The 20,126-nt window shown below is 36.8% G+C and overlaps 1 protein-coding gene across 1 annotated transcript in view; it reads right to left on the minus strand.

Annotated features, from left to right (window-relative positions):
• LAMA3 (laminin subunit alpha 3) overlaps positions 1-20,126 on the minus strand; it is a 231,751-nt gene that overhangs the window by 167,951 nt on the left and 43,674 nt on the right. Inside the window, exons 12-16 of the mRNA XM_074200327.1 lie at positions 18,897-19,031; positions 6,600-6,734; positions 4,314-4,451; positions 1,913-1,959; positions 349-448 (exon numbers count right to left, since the gene is read on the minus strand). Of these exons, the coding sequence (XP_074056428.1) occupies positions 349-448; positions 1,913-1,959; positions 4,314-4,451; positions 6,600-6,734; positions 18,897-19,031 (555 nt within the window). The remainder of the gene's footprint in view (positions 1-348; positions 449-1,912; positions 1,960-4,313; positions 4,452-6,599; positions 6,735-18,896; positions 19,032-20,126) is intronic.

Consider the following 20,126-nt stretch of genomic DNA (forward strand, 5'->3'; position numbering starts at 1 on the left):
GCAAATGAAAGTCCTCTGCATGTTGAACTGAATTGAATTCAAGGTTCTCAGGCCAATATCAACAGAAGCATAAAATGAAATCAAAGAGAATGAACTGGAAGCTCATGAGAAGAAAATACTTAGTTAATTATTGACTTAGTGGTCGATGAAATATGGCTGGAGAGCAGGGTCATCAATCTATAGTGGATATTTTGAAGCTGATACAATTTCTAACAGAAGATGAAGTCATCCAAATGTTCTAAGGTGTTTTAGAGGAACAGCTTTGACTTGGATTGGCTCAGCTACTGTGATAAAAAGAACATTAAAAAAGTCACAATGTGGCCAAGGATTGTATATAGGAAATCTTACCTGAACATCCATCAGGGTTTTCTCCTGCCAGATTCCAGTACAATGGCTTGCAGCTGCTGCAGGTAGGACCTTTGACATAAAGCTGGCACTGGCAATACCCCTATTGGGGAAAAATAATCCAACATATGGAAACTTGGAGTCAAAGCAATCAATCAACAAAGGTCTCAGAGCAAAAGTTTGACACAGAAATCTATTCTGACTCTGGAATAGAAACCAAGTACATTCAAAATGGGAATTTTATTTCTAAAAAAGTTTGTTTTACATGAATAAAGTTGAGAAACAAAAAAGTATTATGTTTCTCTAAGAGTGTGGGAGCTTCATTTATAGAATTTGAGTAAAACCTAATGGTTTTACTCCTTATAGAGTTCCATAATAGAGTTCCTTGTTTTATGGTTAACCTATCAGATACTAAATCTGAGATATTCCCAGGCTTCCAGGAGCATTATTGATAGAGGTTGGCCCTAGGTTTCACCAGTATATAGATTTCTTTGTTGAGAAAATTTGCTCTACCAAAACAAATTGGCACCTTCTCTGAAACTTATGTTTGCCAAGGACAAAAAGAAAATTAAATGATCCACCTAGGGTCAAAAAGTCAATATAAAGCAAAGACTGGATCAAATCCAGACTTTCCTGGCCCTTGAGGGCAACTCCCCATTCATCATTCCATATTTACTATCTACAATAATGATAACTAACATTTATACAACACTTTAAAGTTTACAACGAAGTTTACATATAGATTATTTTACAACAGCCCTACAAAGCAGGTTCTTTTATTCCTATTTTAGAGACAGAGAAACTAAGGGCTGAAAGTGACTTGCTTGAGGCCACATAGCTAGTAAATGTCTAAGGGAGGATTTGAATTCAGTTTTTCCTGTCTCCAAGGTCAGTATTCTGTCTACTATGCTACCTATCTGCCATGATACCAATTTACCAGGAGGCAGACAATGATCCCCAAATACAAATCTATCTATATTGTGGCAGGAGGAAGGATACCAAATCTATTTCATTTATTCTGCATATTGTACTTTTAATTGATATTGTATGAGTCCTTGATTCACCAAATCAGAACACAAGTCCCCATCTCCCCCAAAATATTATTCAGATCCAGTTCTATAAAGGACCATAGAGATCATCTCACATGGAAATAAAATGTGCATGCTCAAGATCACACAGCCAGAAAGGGTCCGAGTAATATTCAAACTCAGCTCACTTGACTAAAGAAAGTACTCTTTCCATTAATATGAAATGTAAATGCAACCTTAGAATTTTATAAAGTTCTTCTATACATATTGTCTCACTTGATCTTTACCATATAAATTAGGCAAGCCAAACTTATCATGTAAATTAGGGAGTTGAGGAAATTGAGGCTCAATGACATAAACCTGAAGCTAGAACTGCTGATCTCCAGGTTAGTTCTCTTACCTTTACACAATTTCACCTCTTAAAATTTTAAGCTCATTCTTTAAAAATTATCTCTCTCCATATTTTATTCTCAGAAGCTTTTATACTAAGGACCATCATCATGACTTAAAAAATTATAGTTTTGTAAATTTGTACTTACAGAGCTAGAATCAATAGTACCAATAGGGTTACATTCACCACTGAAACCTGTATCAGATCCAGGAAAAAAAAATGACATTTTTATTGGTATTATAGCATTTTAAACACCACACACACACACACACACACACACACACACACACACACACACACACACACACAAACACACACCCCACAGAATTTTTTTAAAGGTGAGGCTGGCTCCCATAAAAATATTTTAATAGATGAGTAGCAAGAATGCTTTCTATTCACTGAGAATAATCGAGAATAAATCTCAGATGGATAGAAAAAAGCAGGATTTTCCCATTTCGATTATATTATTTGTCATTTTTGGAAAAGGTTCATTTCTAATAGAGGCAGAAGGGTAGGCTTAAGAGAATGGAGACTGCAGAGGGATCCTGGAAATAAAACAATTTGAGCAAATATAATTTTATCCAGAAGAGGGAAGTGTTGCACCAATTTTCAGCAACCTCAAGAATTGGGGGTGATTTAAGATCACATGTCTAGTGCCAGACGGGACCTTAGAAAGGTCTAACTCCTTATTTTACAGAGGAGGAAGCTGAAGCCCAGAAGGATTAAATGACTTGCTCAAGAGTACAAAGAAGGGACAATAGGTTCAAGGCCTTGAACCCTGGACTTCTAATCAAAGTTTTTTGTCTTCTTAGACCAAATTCTGCCTTCTATCACAATAAAGTCTACTTTAAGTCCATTTTCCAACTCTTTCTGACAATCTTTTTTAACTAACATTCATGAGGAAATACAATTTTGGAAACATCATTTAAATCTCTTTGATAATTCAGCCTTTTGTAATACCACAGGGTTATCATGAACAGAATTGGTTTTATGTGTTAAGTTCCTACCATGAGTTGGGTTATCATTGACTACCCTTCTTGGTTAACTCTATCTGCCATTCTCAGCTCCCTTTCAACTTGATCCATTTTGTTCCTCCTCAAGACTGCTTCCTTCTACTAGCTCTAAAATTGTCTTCTTGACACAATGCTGCCCCTTCACTGTTCTCCTCTTATTTTTCCTTCCTTTGCCTCTGGTGTTTTTCTTACTTCCCATTGTTTTTGTTTGGTCATTGTATTTCTTTCTGCTATTAGACTACATGCCCCCCACACACACACACACACACTTTTTTTATTTCCCTACTTGGGCAATTCTTTTTTCCCTTGCTATTGCTACTTTCTACCCTTCTGCTGTTCTCCCCTTTAATCAACACAGCTTTCCTCTACCATCTGTGATCCAGCATTTACAAGATTTGCATTTTATTTTATTATATTTTGCAAGGCAATGGAGTTAAGTCCCTTGCCCAAGGTCACTAGATAATATAATAAGTATCTGAGGCGGGATTTGAACTTAGCTACTCCTGACTCCAGGGCCAATGCTCTATCCACTGTGCCACCTGGCCGCTCCAAGATTTGTATTTTAAACCTGTTTCACTACTTTGATATTCAGTAATAGTGCTATTCCTGCCATCTATCTAGAACATTTAGGTTCCCCCCATGCTTAAAAATATTTCTCTTGACCCTGCCACACTTTCAAGCTTTTTCCTGGGGTCATTTCTTCCTTTTATTGCAAAAGTTATTGAAAAAAATCATCTCTATACACTGCCTCCCTTGCAATCTGGTTCATGACTTTGACATTTCAAGTTCTCCAACAATCTCTTAACTTTCCTCAGCTCTGGTGTTCTAGGATCTCTTTTAGATCTAGAATTCTAGGATTATATGAAAAATAAGTAATCAACAGCAGTTAATAAGAGAGGATGTTACTTAGACTTTTCCTAATCAGTAGGAATTGATTCTGATAATTTAGTTTAACTTTGGGAAGTTTATTTTTGGACTTTCCATGCAACCAAAAGGGCTTACATTGGATATCACATATGAAGAATATATTAGCATATGTTTGCAAGAAACAAAAAATGTATAATTTGAGGAGAACCTCTAAAGACCTTCTGAGTCATGCATGAAAAATGACTAGACTCTTCTAGGTAAGTGCCAGTGATATAAAGCATTCAAGAATAAGTAAGATGAATTTTTGTGGAAGGCATCAAGTCTTATAAGACTGATTTTTATAAGGTTATGTATCTGGAATTAGAAGGGAATTTAGAGTTATCTAGTCTTAAATTTGGAAGAGAGTTCAGTGATCATTTAATCCAACTTCTTCATTTCATGGGTGAGGTTAAATGACTTGCCCAAAGTCACATAGCTACTAAGAGTCAAACCTAAATTTCAAACTTAGGTCCTTTGATTCCAAGTTCAGCACTCTTTCTACACATTGCCTCTCTAAAGATTTATTAATGAATTCCTTTGTTAATTACAATTAATTAATTAATTAGTCGATTGATTATTAAGCAATTAAATTGATCATATACACATTTGACCAGAAGTAGGCATTCCTACCTTGGCAGTGAGGGAAATCATAGGCTCCTGAAAGGCACTGGTCACATAGCTGTCCTGTAATCCCAGGTCGGCATTCACATTGCCCAGTGACTGGATCACATGTGGTCTGATATGAACCAAGGCTTGAACACTGACAAGCTAGATTGAAGCACACCATCAGACTTGGAATAATTAGCACTTAACCATCCAATATGATTATATTAGGCAAGGTAGACTCCAAAAGCATTGGGAATACTTTACTTCTAGAGAAAGGTGGATTAAGGTGATGTTTTAAGGAAAGGAAGTGGCTCTTCTCTTTGAGAATCATTCCAAAGACTTCAGTCCCACCCAAAGATATTAACTTCTGGGATAAGAACTCACTATTTGATAAAAATTGTTGGGAAAACTGGAAAATAGTATGGAAAATCCTAGGCATAGATACACATCTCACACCCTATACCAAAATGAGTATAGGTTTTAGACACAAAGGGTGACACCAAAAATAGACTAATAGAACAAGAAATATTCTATCTATCTGATCTATGGAAAGGGGGGGGAAATTTATGAGCAAATAAGAAATAGAGTACATTATAAACTGCAAAATGAATGATCATGACTATATTAAATTTAAAAAGTTTTTGCACTAATAAAACCAATGCTGTCAAAATTAAAAAGAAAGCAGAAAGCTGGGAAACAATCTTCACAAATGGGAGTTCTGATAAAGGTCTCATTTCTAAAATTATATAGAGAACTGCATCAAATTTATAAGGTTGCAAATCATACCCAATTGATAAATGGTCAAAAGATATTAAGAAACAATTTTCAAATGAAAAAAATTAAAGATGTATATATAGCAAATGATTATTGATTAGAGCATTTCTTTCCCTTAATGCTAATTCTTCATACCAATAATGGTATCTCTAAACATGCTTAACATAAATATGTAAAGAAAAAATTAACCTGACTATTTACCACTGAGGAGAGGGGGGGTAGGAAGGGAGAGTGGAAGGAATTTAGAAATATGCATGGGCATATTGATGAATGTTAAAAAAAAAAAACTTTCAAAACATGTATTTGGAAAAGTAAAAACATCAATAAAATAAAAAGACTTCAGTCCCTGCTCCTCCCTCCTCAACACCCTTGGTGGTAGATAAGCTGAAGGAGGTGGCTTGGTCAAGGGTTGAAAAGGAATCCATCCCATTCCTTCCTTTCTCTCCCCTAGCTCTGGCTAGATCTTTGCCTTTGTTAATGCATGAAGACAGGTTTGGTTGTAGGATTAACTTTCTGACTCTTCTCTTTCTTCTGTTCTTCCTCAGTTCAGAGTACAACCAATTTATGTGACACTGATTTTCAACATAGTAAACAATCTGATTATGTCATCAAGTGAAACTATCTGACAGGGGAGAAATTAGTTTATAAGGTTGGAAGATCATATTAATGAGAGTATGTCACTTAGTATTCCTCATCAATGCTACCATTTGATATTATTCAGAACCCCAGTGAACACTTTTTTTTTAATTTTTGGATTTTTGCAAGACAAGGGGGTTACTCCTTTGCAAGGCAAGGGACCTGAGTTCAAATCCAGTCCCAGAAGCTTTATACTTAGTATAAAGTATATGCCTGAGTGTATTGCTGAATGTTAAAAAAAAACAGACAAACCCCTTTCATAACATGTATTTGGAAAAGTAAAACATCAATAAAATAAAAAGACTTCAGTCTTCCCTCCTCAACACCCTTGTTGAGACTATGTATAAAGTATCTAAGGCTGGATTTGAACTCAGGTCCTGCTGACTCCAGGATCAGTGTTCTATCACTGTGCCACCTAGCCACCCCTTCAGTAAACACTTTCAAACACATTTCTGACACTTTCAAATCTGTCCAAACTTCCAGACTATTGAGTGTTTGGATTTCAGTGGTTACAAATGCATTCTCTCTACTTGGGGCTTTAAGTCAGAACACAGCCATGGGCTCAAGTCAAATTCCAGACAGTTTATTTAAAGGCATCTTCTAGTTGCAAAGCTTCTCTCACCTCTAAGCCTAAGATGATTATTAGAATCCCTTAGATCAGGTCTGGTTGTTTTCCTTACAAAGGATCTGGCTTAGAACTATGCACAGTTAGTCTTCAATGTGTGCTTTCTGATGATAATTACAGTGAGATTTGTTTGACTAATTATTAGAACTCTTCTGCCATATCTGCCTGCAGGAACAGAGGTTTGCAGTAAAATAGTTTTCAGAAATTTTCCTTGGTCATTGTTGCTACTTCTGTAGCAGAGAAAATTAGGTCAAAGAAAGGAACTGGTTACTTACAAAAGCAACTGGGGTAGCTGTAGTACTCGGGAGCACACTGATTGCAGCTCAGGCCAGCAAAATTGGGGTAGCACCGACATTGGCCTCTGGGTCCACAAGCACCATCCTGGGAACCACGTGGGTCACAGTTACACTCTGGGGGCAAAGACAAAAGAAATGAACCATAAATACTTTTAAAAATCCTGAGAGCTATTCACTCTGGCATCAATCTTTTGATTTTGATTCAACTATGAACCAACAGCTGCCAAATCCCAAACCAAAAGAAGAAAGGAAGGAAAAAAGTTTCAAGTTGGTTACCTTTTTATCACCCTTGAAAACCTCATGACATTTTTCTAACTATAATTCCATTTTTATAATCATAATTTATACCCAATTTCTTTTTTTCTGGCTCCTTTCTGTCCCCTTTCTGTCCCTCTATGTCTACATTGCCTTTCTGATTTGAAACTTTTCTTCCTTAGTAATAATAGGTGATTTGGTGGGGGGTGGGGGTGGGGTACAGGTACAAACTATGCCACTTATGAGTAACTAATCTGAAAGTATGTTGGATTGGTAGTATAGTATAGTATAGTGTGGTATAATTGGGTATTCAGATGCAAGGAGTAAGTTCTGTAACCTTGTTGTAATGGTCTTCTGGGAACTGCAGTCATATAAGATTGATCTGGAGGGCATGGATATTGAGATTTTGGGAAGGATGGAGCTTTCAAAGAGGAAGAAGCAGGGGCTAAGGGTGGTAAATTGGAAAAGCTGAGGCAGAGATATTCTAGTAGACTCTTTAAATAAGGACTAACACAGAGGTACTTGAACTCCCTCTCAGTTGTGATTCCTTAAGAAGGAAGGTATGAAATTGATAAACCTGGGAAGTATTTAGTACTTTCTCTTCACTTTACAGGCAGTTACTTTAAATACGCCCAAAGAGCAACAAAAATGTGCACAACCTTTGTTCCAGCAATACCACTATTGGTCTATACCCTGAAGAGATGATGAAAAAAGGGTAAAAGTATCACTTGTACAAAAATATTCATAGCAGACCTGTTTATGTTGTCAAAGAATTGGAAATTAAGTGAATAACCTTCAATTGGGGAATGGTTTAACAAATTATGGTATATGTATGTCATGGAACACTATTATTCTATTAGAATTCCCCAGTAGGGAAGGGAATTCAGGGAAGCCTGGAGGGATTTGCATGAATTGATGCTGAGTGAGATGAGCAGGACCAGAAAGACATTGTACACTATAACAGCAACGTGGGGGTGATGTTCAACCTTGATGGACTTGCTCATTCCATCAGTACAACAATCAGGAACAATTTGGGGCTGTCTGCAATGGAGAATACCATCTGTATCCAGAGAAAGAACTGTGGAATTTGAACAAAGAGCAAAGACTATTACTTTTAATTTAGGGGGAAAACCCATTATCTTATTATGAAATTTTGCTATCTCTTATACTTTATTTTTCTTCCTTAAGGATATGATTTCCCTCTCATCACATTTAACTTAGATCAATGTATTCCATGGAAACAATGTAAAAGACTAACAGACTGCCTTCTGTGGGGATGGGGGGAGGGAAGCAAGATTAGGGGGAAAATTGTAAAACTAAAAATAAATAAAATCTTTCCTTAAAATAAAATGAAATAAAAAAGAGAAAGAAAAGAGGGGCTGTAACAAACTTTTATACATTTTTCTCATTGGATACTTCCATGCTTCACTATTCAAATCTCAACACCACACTTAAAAATGATTTACTTCCTCCAAGTCTTAGTTTCCTCAGGGCAGGGTTTGCTCAAGATGACCTCCAAGATTCCTTTTAGATCTAAATTCAAGATCTTGTTATTCTACTAAGCTGCAAAGATTTCAAGTACAAGACACAATGAAGGGCTGGGTGCCTGTTATCTGAGGACCAGTCCAAGTTAAGAAAGGTTTATCACCATCTGGGCTCTGCTAAAATGAATTTTTTCCATTCTCATAACTTTAAAAGATCAACTCCTGACTCAAGGAGGGGTTGCGATTGTTATCAATGGAGGGAATCCACAGGCTCAGAAATCACAGGTCCTTTAAGTGTTGAACTATTATTCTATGGTTCTAAAGAGCAAAGAAGGGAGGATAAACAAAGTTCTCCATGGCTCAGAGGCAGTTTCTTAGTTGTAGCAATTGAAAAACATTTCCCCCCCCAATGTTGCCAGGAACCTGGCAGCTCTCTCAACTGAGGGCAGCCCACACACCGGGCAGTCAGCTCTGCACCACCATCCTATGATCTGTTCTTATGGTTGATTGGGTCTAGGGGGTATAAACCAGAGGGAAAACTACAGATGTTCCTCAAACCCTCCTTTATATAATGGCTCCAGTCTTCTACCAGATGAAGATGTAGTAAGAAAGCAAACTGAAGAAAGAGAATTCTCTTCAGACATCCCCCCACACACACACAGTCACTTTCTCCACCCCTCAACCTTAGACCATTGGTATTATCTCACTGACCCTTCTAGTTATGAGGATTCCCCCAGCAACAAAATCAGGTCTCTTTAGTTCAGGACCTTTCCTCAGTTCCCTCCTCAATCTCCTCTCCTCCATCTTTCTCTCCCCCTGCTACAACATTCAAATCAAAAAGTCTAAATTTGATTCTTTTAGATATTGTTTGATTTATCTTAGAAATTAATCTGCCCTAATGTGATAGACAAGGATTAGAACTAGATATTTTATGTCACTAGTATTGGGAAATAATGAGTGAGGAAAGACCCTCTAAAGTAAGCAGGTTGGTTGCCTAGAAAAATGGAGGTTAATAGATAATTTGATAACATTAAAAAGTTTATGTGCAGACAAAACCACTGTAACCAAGATCAAAAGAAATGTAGTAAACTGGGAAACAATTTTTACAACTAGTATTTCTGACAAAGGACTAATTTCTAAAATATACAGAGAACAGAGTCAAATTAAAAAAAAGATTCCCCAATTGACAAATGGGTGATCCATAGTCATATGAAAAATTGCTCTAAATCATTACTTGTTAGAGAAATGCAAATTAAAGCATCCCTGAAATACCAACTCATACCTCTCAAACTGGTCAATATGACCAGAAAGAGGGCAGCTAGGTGGTGTAGTGGATAAAGCACCAGCCTTGGAGTCAGGAGTACCTGGATTCAAATCTGGTCTCAGACACTTAATAATTACCTAGCTGTGTGGCCTTGGGCAAGCCACTTAACCCCATTTGCCTTGCAAAAACCTAAAAAAAAAATGACCAGAAAGGATAATAATCAATGTTGGAAGGGATGTGGGAAATCTGGGACACTGATGCATTGTTGGTGGAACTGTGAACTCATCCAACCTTTCTGGAGAACAATTTGAAATTATGCCCAAAGGGCAACAAAAATGTGCATACCCTTTGATCCAGCAATACCACTACTGAGTCTATACCCTGAAAAGATGATGAAAAAGGGTAAAAACATCACTTGTACAAAAATATTCATAGCAGCCCTGTTTGTGATGGCAAAGAATTGGAAATTAAGTGAATAACCTTCAATTGGAGAATGGCTTAACAAATTATGGTATATGTATGTCATGGAACACTATTGTTCTATTAGAAACCAGTAGGGAAGGGAATTCAGGGAAGCCTGGAGGGATTTGCATGAATTGATGCTGAGTGAGATGAGCAGGACCAGAAAGACATTGTACACTATAACAGCAACGTGGGGGTGATGTTCAACCTTGATGGACTTGCTCATTCCATCAGTGCAACAATCAGGGACAATTTTGGACCATCTTCAATGGAGAATACCATCTGTATCCAGAGAGGGAGTTGTGGAGTTTGAACAAAGACCAAAGACTATTACCTTCAATTTAGAAAAAAAAAAAGTTATATTATTGTGTAGTTCTGCTATCTCTTATACTTTTCATCACATTCAACTGAGATCAATGTATACCATGGAAACAATGTAAAGACTACCAGAATGCCTTCTGTGGGGGGTGGGGGGTGGGGGGAGGGAAGCAAGAATGAGGGGAAAATTGTAAAACTCAAAATAAATAAAATATTTCTAAAAAAATGAAAAAAGGCTGTGAATTAACTTGTAACTTTTTTGCAATAACCTGTGAATTAAAATTTATGACTTTTTCTTACAAAAAAAGAAAGAAAAGAGAGGTTAAGACCAAGAGTCTTCTTTTATACAGTTTCTTAGAACAGGAAGAGAATATTTATACCAGAAATGATTATCACACAGGTAGGACATACCAGAGATAAGACTCAAACCCTGGTTTTCTTAGCTTTGAGGGCAGGAGAATAAATAAAAATTGTAAATTTGTACTTCCTTTTAGTTGCTAAGTGTTCAATTGCTTCTTCCTTTTGGGTGGTTTTTCTGGAAGCACCTACATGGAATAAACTGCTTCAAGAGTTGGTCTATCTGGAACTTTTCCAGCCATAATCATATAAAGGAGAGAGAGGGGACTCTTTATCCCCTCAGTTTACATTGTAGTTAGAGTGGATAGAGAGCCAGGTCTAGAGTCAGGAAAACCTGAGTTTAAATCTGGTCTCAAACACTTACTAATAGAGACATGGAAAATCACTAAATCCTGTTTGTCTCAGTTTCCTCATCTGTAAAATGAAATGAAGAAGGAAATAGCAAACCACTCCAGTATTATTGCTAAGAAAACTCCAAATAGGGCCATGAAGATTTTGATACAACTGAAACGATTGAACAACAAAAATTTATATTATGAGAGGCTACCAAATCTGCCTACAAGAAGGGTCAGCACAATGTACAAATATTTATTGAATTCAATGACTTTCTGCTTGTTTGGTTAGCTTTTTCCCAAGCTCCATTTGAAGGGAAGTGCCCAGGCCAATCAAGTGACTTAAATGGGTATCTTCTCTCCTCAGTCCCCTCCTTTTCAGCTTCCTTTTATATAATATTTATACTTTGTTTTATTATTTATATCATTATTTTTATAAGTTATTTAGACAGCTTGTTGAGGTCTCAATCTATCTTTAATTTTGTTTGTATTTTTGTTTCCAGAATTTAGTGCAGAATTTAATACAAAGTGACATAAATGCCTGTTGACTTAACTCCTCCTTTACATTTCCCCTGCTTAGCCTTTTTGTCTACACTAACTAGCTTTGTAATGGTGCAGGTTACCTCATCTTTCTAGAAGAGATTCAGTTTCTTCATCCAAATTTTGAGATGGCTGAAGACTAGATAATCTCTTATTCTTTCCAAGTGCAACAGAGAATATTGACTATAGAACTGTGCTCTCTTTTCTACAGCAGAACACTGCTATAAGCACAATAGCAAAACTACACAATAATAAGTTCGTTCTAACTTATTCTTCTTGTTTCATGGTCCTGGCTTCTGAAGGCACCTAATCTCTAATTGTCAGGGAGTGGGCTCCTGTCATAGCAGCCTTGGCAGCCAGGCTTGTCTGTAGTAGTGGATCCTTGGGTTTGCCATTGCCATAACAACTTTCCCTAAGTTAAACATCACAGCCACCAATTGCCTACCAGCATCAGGGGTTTCATTCCCCTTGGGGTCAGGAGCAGTATTGCCAGGAATCACAGTACAGGTGTGAGGGAAGCTCCAGGAGAGCATAGACAGAGGGAAGTGACTGCCATAGTGATACCTAGAGGCTGCTTCCACTGGTACCCACAGCCATGAGGGGGAGCTCCCAGATAGGAGAATGTTCCCATAACTATAGAGCCCCCAAGCCACATTACAAATCTAGAGGATCCCCAAAGACCCATGCATGATCTCATCACAAAAAGTCAGAGGTTACTAATAAGATGCTAAACTGGAAAGATTCATCCCTTTATTAGCTATGAAAGAATTCCCTTGATTTCATTGGAAAGAGCAAAACCATTGACCAGATAATGACTGTCTCTGAAGACTGTCCAGACAGGAGCCAGCAATTAAGAAAGAACCTGGGGGGTGGCTAGGTGGCGTACTGGATAAAGCACCGGCCTTGGAGTCAGGAGTACCTGGGTTCAAATCCGGTCTCAGACACTTAATAATTACCTAGCTGTGTGGCCTTGGGCAAGCCACTTAACCCCATTTGCCTTGAAAAAGACCTAAAAAAACCAAAAACAAATAAAAAAAAGAAAGAACCTGGAAAGTCGGTAAAGCTGAAAGTGTAAGCAGGAGAAGCCATTAGAACAAGTGTCAGGATTTGGAGAATAAAGTTGTGTGAACCAAATGGGCATGAGATTTATAAACTTGAATGTTTTTGTATAGTTCTAACTCTGACTAGGGAATTGGAGATATAATAAAATAGAGAATTTTAGAGTCTTCTTTTATACAGTTTCTTAGAACAGGAAGAGAATATTTATACCAGAAAATCCATCTAGGCAATGAGTTAGTAGTAGTATGGAGCCAGCTAACTAGTCTTACCACCCTATCTCAGCACAACTACATAATGTAGACAGATGTTAGATGTTAAAGAAGGGTCTCTATCCTGATGGGAAAAGTTTTCTACAATCCTTGAAATTTTCCCATAACTCTTTATTCACTAACTACTTTTCTCTCTCTTGCTGATGTTTTTTAACTATAGGTCATAAGAATCTAGCATAAAAATATCTTAATTAAATCATCTAGGCTATCCCATATTTTATAGATTTAAAAAAATCCAAAGATTAGTGATTTGTTCATAGTTACATGGTTTGTGTTAGACACTCATACATGTGTTTTCTTATCCCAGATAAAGTGATCTGGTTAAATTTTGATGAATGTGAAGCAACTGAAAAGTGAAAAAAAATCTAGGAATGATAAACTAAACCTTCCTATCTTTCTTTAGATTCAATCTTGTACCACCAATTGCCTACTAGTCATCTCCATTTGTATGCCCATTGGCATATCAAATAGACCAAGTTTGAGGTGAACTCAGTGTCTCTTCAAAATACCCATTGGTTGGAGTATATTGTACTGTGAGAAATGACAATAGGGGGTGGTTTCAGAAAAACATGACAAGACCTGTATAAACTGATGTAAAGAGAAGTGAGAAGAAACAGGAGATCATTGTCCATAGTACCAACAATGTTGCAGTGATGATCATCTGTGAATGACTTGACTATTCTGATCAACACAAAGATTTGAAACAATTCCATGATGAAAAAAATGCTATCAATCTCCAGAGAGAAAATTGATGAACTCTGAGTGAAAACAGAAAGTATAATTTTCTCATTTTCTTTATTTTTCTTGCTTTTAAAAAGCATATAGGGGGTGGCTAGGTGGTGTAGTGGATGAAGCACTGGCCTTGGAGTCTGGAGTACCTGGGTTCAAATCTGGTCTCAGACACTTAGTAATCACCTAGCTGTGTGGCCTTGGGCAAGCCACTTAACCCCATTTGCCTTGCAAAAATCTTAAAAAAAAAACAATGTATAGCTCACCTAGAAATGTTTTACTTAATTTCACATGTATAAATGATATCAAATTGCTTGCCTTCTCAGTGCTCGAGGCGGGGGAGGAAGGGAAAGAATTTGGAACCCAAAATTAAAAAGAAAAGAATATTTTAAAATGAATTAAAAATAAATTAAAAACAATACCCATTGGTCTTCTTAACTTCCCTGTTTCCCTGCAGTGCACCACCATCCTTCCAATTATCCAGGCTCACAAGAATTATCCATGATTTCCTTTGCAACCCCAGAATTTAATATAGTGTCTGAACATATTGTAAATACTTAATAAATGCTTATTGATTGATTTCTTCTTCCTTATGTCCTCTTATTGAATCAATTGTCAATACAGTATCCTATTGGACCCTCCTGTCTCCTGTCTCTCCTCTCTCCAACCTCCAACCTCTGCATAGCTGCCAAATTGGCATTCTTTAATCATATGTCTATCTCATCTCCTTTCTTAAGAAAGCTTCAGTGTCATCCTATTGTCTCCAGGATAAAATACTAATCCCTTTGTTTGGCATTTAAAACTCTTCCTGACCTCATAGTTTTGGAGACTCCTTTTTCTTCCCTTCCCTTCGCCCCAGCCCCATTCCAGCCAAACTGCCCTCTCTGGCATTCCCTCTCCTGTGGTTTTGTACAGTTTTCCAGACTAGAATGCTATTCTGCTTCGTCTCCTCCTTTGGGATTAGCTGGCACTATCTAAGTCTTGCTATATGAGAACAACTTCCTATATTAGAACTTTCCCAGCCCCTCCAATTATGAATTCTTCCTGCCCTCCCCAATCACTTTACATTCAATTTTGCACATTTTACTCATTTACCTATTTTTGTAAAAAAATCTAGCTCCTTCCCTGCCAATAGAACATAAGTGTCCTGAGGACAGACACTTGTCATTTTTGTCTTTGATCCTTAGCACCAATCTCAATGTCTGCTGGTACTTAATAAAGTTTGACGAATTTAATTAGCAAAAAAAAAATTAACTTAAAAAAATTGCCTCAAAATAGATAGCTTCTCCAAGTAGGGACATGCAAAGTATATGAATCTATGCATCTGATCTAAATTACTGTGCCCTGTTCTTGAGGCCCATCTAATTACTTCATGCCATGCTGTAGCCCCCTGGGTAAAATTGAGAAACCAGGCTAGGTAATTAGCAATGTATCCCAACACCCACCTAGAACAGAAACTTAATTGTGAAGGACTCCATGCCAGAGCCAGTTTTTAGTAATGCTGTTGACAAGGCTCATTCCCCTCCAGTTATTTATCCATGCATCTTTGAAAACATTGGAACAATAATGTCAAGGACAAATGTCGTTTTTCACCTGCAAGTACTTTTTGGATCATATTCTGAAAAGATTCTTTATTCTCTACCTTTAAGAACAAAAATCTAAGAACTTTACTGAGTCAGCCACCAAATGATTTTTAAAAGGCAAGGCATTGTGCTTTCAGAAAGGTCTGGAGTACATTAAAAGGATTTAATATAAAACATAAAACTGAAGGGTTTGTGTTGGCAGGAAAAATTAGGATTTTACAAATGCTAAAGAGCAAGGCAATGAAAATTCTGCCCTGGAGAGAAAACTACTTCACAGGCCATCTGATAGAGCAGTTCAGCACATGTTGATCTGATTGAAAACTTGGGTGGATTTAATCTACCCCAGTCCTCAGAAACCATCACAAAGGCTAGACAGATAACAATAATTACATAGGTGCAGTTGGGGGGTGAGGGGCAGAGGAAACAGGAATGGGGTGGAGGAGTTACGGGACAATTAAGAAAGGAAAAGCAAGCATCACTTTTGGGTTCTTCCAATTGCTTCCAGACTTGTTCAAAACCTGAAGGCATAAACTGTAGGATATACCACCACACCCTTTAAGAAACTGCAGTGGAGGAAGAAAGAGGGAGCTGAGATCCATGGTGCAGGAAACGTTAGGGCTGAGGCAGAAAAGTAAAATGCTCTTACACATCTTAGTAAAGTGGCATTAAAATCAGATATTTTTGACCCATTCAAGATTATACATTAAAGCATCATCTAAAGCATGGGGCAATCATTTCAGTCTATTTGAAGTTTTCTTGGGAAAGATTAAGAGAGATTTGCCATTTCCTTCTCTCTGTCATTTTACAAATGAGGAAATAGAGTTAAGTGACTTGCCCAGAGTTACAGAACTTGCAAGTGTTTGAGACTGGATTTGAACTCAGGTCTTCCTGATTCCAGGTCTGGCACTCTGTCCACTGTACCATCTAGCTGCCCCTCAAATATATTGCAAGAGCTATCAGACCTCCCTTCACCTTCCCTTTAGTGTTTTCTGTGCTAGGCTTAAATGTGATCAATTCCTACAACCATCTTCATATAGCATCACCTGAAAAGACTTGCACCATTCTGGGTGCCTTCCTCTGGGAGAGATGTCTCAATGTAGAGTCAGATCACATTAGGTTTTTTTGGTGATCATCACACACTGTCATCTCATACTGAGTTTGCAATCTACTAAAATGCCTGACTTTTTTTTAGACAAATGATTGTTTATCCATGCCTCTCCCCTCTTGTATTTATGAATTTGTAAAAAAAAAAAAAAACCCAACCCCATTTTACATTCATTTTTCATGAGTATGTACCTTATGTATTCAGTCTGGCCCAGATGTTCTAATATGTGTAGATATTTTTGAGAATGCACTTTACTTTCCCATGGTTAACCATTTCTCCTATATTTGATGAGTATTTGGACCATCTACATCATCATCCAAGGCTTTGATAAAAAGTACATTAAAGGGTCAAGAAAGATACTAAGATCCTCCTTTGAAACTATCTTCTTCCAAGTTGACATTAAATCATTCATGACTACTGAGGGTCTGATAATTCATTTAGTTTCACACCCACCTATGTCTCTTGCCTCACTCTAAGCCTGAACTTGACTGTTCCTTGTCTCCTACCAATCAATTCTTTTGGGTAGGTTAAGTGGAACTGAGGGAGGAGAATTCAGGAGTGCAAAGGGCAAGGAAAGCAATGGAAAATCCCCAAGAGGAACCCTTATTGTTCCCACCTAAACCACTACAAAATCCAGAGAAGTTGATACTAAGCAAGCACCAGATGAGGAGCCAGCCATTTGTTGGCTTTCTTTGAGCAGCTGTCAAGATATTAAGTTGCATGAGTGCCATCTTTGTGCCTGTGAGAGCCTGGCAGGGTGGAGTTCGGCAGCTTTGGCAGAGATGCAAGAAGAGAGAAACTCTAAGTGGGAAACCAGATGTAACAAAGATAGAACCAAGAAAACAAATTCAGACTTTTAAGAATCATGACTTCAACTTTTTAAAACAATCAACATTAAATGTGACTTATAACAGGTGTAATTATACTGATTCTTCCCCTTCCCCTTCCCCAAACAATTTTGAGGAAAGAATTTCACAAAATGTTAAACTGCAAATTAGTTACCTATCTCAAGTGACATTCTTTTTAAAAAAGGAGAAATTCTATAATAAAGGTATTTTATTTTAGCCATTTAGAATAAAAATGAATGTCTAATTTTTAGTAGAGAATACTTTTTAAAGAACCAAATACCTAAGCTTCTGTGGAAATGATTCTGAAGGACTCTATTCCAGCATCAATTTTATATTGTTCAGCTAATGATATGGAAAATCAGGACACATAGAAACACAATTAGTGATTTATCATTATCTTAAAATGTAGAGGGAAAATGGAGAAAAGAACAAGCATTATTAAACTCTCTTACTATGTGCCAAGTACTTTACAAACATTATAATATGAGCAAAGAATTGGACACAGTAAATGATCAAAAATTGGGAGATGGATAAACAAATTATGGTATATGACTGTAAAGGACTATACCTAAGCCAAAAGAAATGATGAGGATGAGGATGAGGAGTTCAGAAAAACCTAAGAGAAGTGAAGTAGGCAAAATCAGGTAATTGGTATGGAAGATGAATTTAGCAAATAAAACAAAAAGAACAAAAAAATAAAATGGAACAGTGTAATTAGATTGACAAAGCTTGGCCCAGAAGAGTGGAGAAAATGTATTTCCTTTTCTTCATTACAGAGGTGGAGCACTATGGGTGTGGTCTACTGAATATATGGTCAAATTGGATCAGTATGTTGGTTAATTTGCTAAATCATCCCCACCCCCCTTTCTTTTTTATGTCTCTCTGCTTCAAGGGATAGCTTGCTGGAGAAGGGAGATGATATATCTGGAAATAAATGCCATATAAAAAAGGTATCAATAAAAATAAAATAAATTATTTTGGTAAAAATTAATTGCTGTAACATACTAAGTTCTATCACAATGAAGTTGGGCTGTATCTCACTTGGGGTTGTAATTACCATGGTATTCTGGATATATGTACAAAATGGCATGACCCATCCATTTACTACGGAATCCATATACCACAATAGTCAGGCAGTAGAATAGGATGAGAAGAGGGGGCTCAAAGTTTATTGGGGAGGATAATGTAGAGAGCAAGGAATTAATGAGAAGGAAAGCAAAAATAGAGGGAATAACTGCCAGGGTGATTGTATATAAGAGATCTGAATTCTTGCCACCTAGCTATTAATATATAGCAGAGGTAGGATTTTGGTAAAGTCACTTAACTTCTAGAGACTTCCATTTCCATTAAGGTAAAATTTTGATTTCTAAAGTCCCTTCCTATTCTGAACATTATGTTTCTATGGGGGAAGAGAAGGCAGCTTAGCTGTCTTGCCCAGGGTTTATAGAACTTGTAAGTGTTTGAGACTGGATTTTAAAAGGAGGTGAGTTAAGGGTACTTAAGTTGACAACTGCCTGAACATTCCAGATGCTGATCACTTAGGAATCTAACATAATTTAATTAAGTCCCAGATTCACCCAACTCAGTAAAGAACACCATTATATCTCTATATAAGGAAAATTTTTTTCAATAGAGACATAAATGAACCACCAAAAAGATTAGCACACTTACCCTGACAAGCAGGAAAAGAATAGAAACCTGAACTACAACTGTCACATTTAGGTCCATCAACTCCAAAACGACAAAGACACTTTCCCTGGAAATCACATATTTCAGAGACGACACCGACTGAATTACATTCACATCCTATAAAAAAAAAAAAGAATAACATTTCAGAGGAAGCTTCTATTCATTTTTTTCTTATTGGATTCTCTATCTTCCAAAGTTTTGGTGGTATTCTTTTTTCTTTTTAGGTTTTTGCAAGGCAAATGGGGTTAAGTGGCTTGCCCAAGGCCACACAGCTAGGTAATTATTAAGTGTCTGAGACTGGATTTGAACCCAGGTACTCCTGACTCCAGGGCTGGTGCTTTATCCACTGTGTCACCTAGCCACCCCTGGTGGTATTCTTAATAGATACTCTGGCTAACGTTAAAGGATTTCAGAAATGATGATATTAAGTGAAACAATATTATAGGTGGGCAATTAATTCTAATAAGCACAATATTTGAAAGAAGTTATAGTTGGGTTTTGTAATTTTATAGAGGGTTTAGCTTTAATGTATTACCAATGATAATGCAAAACAATGACCAGGATGGATAACATTCTAAAACTGTCTGACTGTTATGAACACAATCTAGAGTTATTAATTAGATAGAATATATTTGTAAGGAAAGAAAACCCATGATTAGAAAAGGACAGTGATGGCCACTAGACACTAATCATGATTTTGATAGGGCTATTCATGTATGTTATACTATTAAAAACTTCTCAAAATTACTTTCTTTAATTTTTTTTTTTAAGAAAGGAGGTTTCAGACTTTCAGAAAACTGCTATCCATTTCCAGAGAAGGAACTGGTGGAATTTGAATGCAGATCAGAGAATACTTTTTCTTTGCTTTGTCTTTCTTGTTTCTGTTTGTTTGTTTGGTCTGTGTTTTCTTTCATAACATGTCTAACGTAGAAATATGTTTTGCATGACTACACATGTATAATCTGTATGTGTTTGCCTTCTCAATGATGAGGGAAGATGAAGGAGAGAATTTAGAACTCAAAATTTAGAAAACACAAATGTTAATGATTGTTTTTATATGTAATTGGGTAAAATATTAAATCATGAAAAAGTCAAAAAAAAAAGGTTTTTTTACAAGGTGCTTCCTCCCCAAAAATTGTAAGTGAAATTTTAAGCTATTAAAGTTTAAAATGAAAACCTCAGTTAACCAGAGCCTAGTCAACTATGATGCCA

This window comes from Macrotis lagotis, chromosome X (assembly GCF_037893015.1).
Source record: "Macrotis lagotis isolate mMagLag1 chromosome X, bilby.v1.9.chrom.fasta, whole genome shotgun sequence".
Taxonomy (NCBI): domain Eukaryota; kingdom Metazoa; phylum Chordata; class Mammalia; order Peramelemorphia; family Peramelidae; genus Macrotis; species Macrotis lagotis.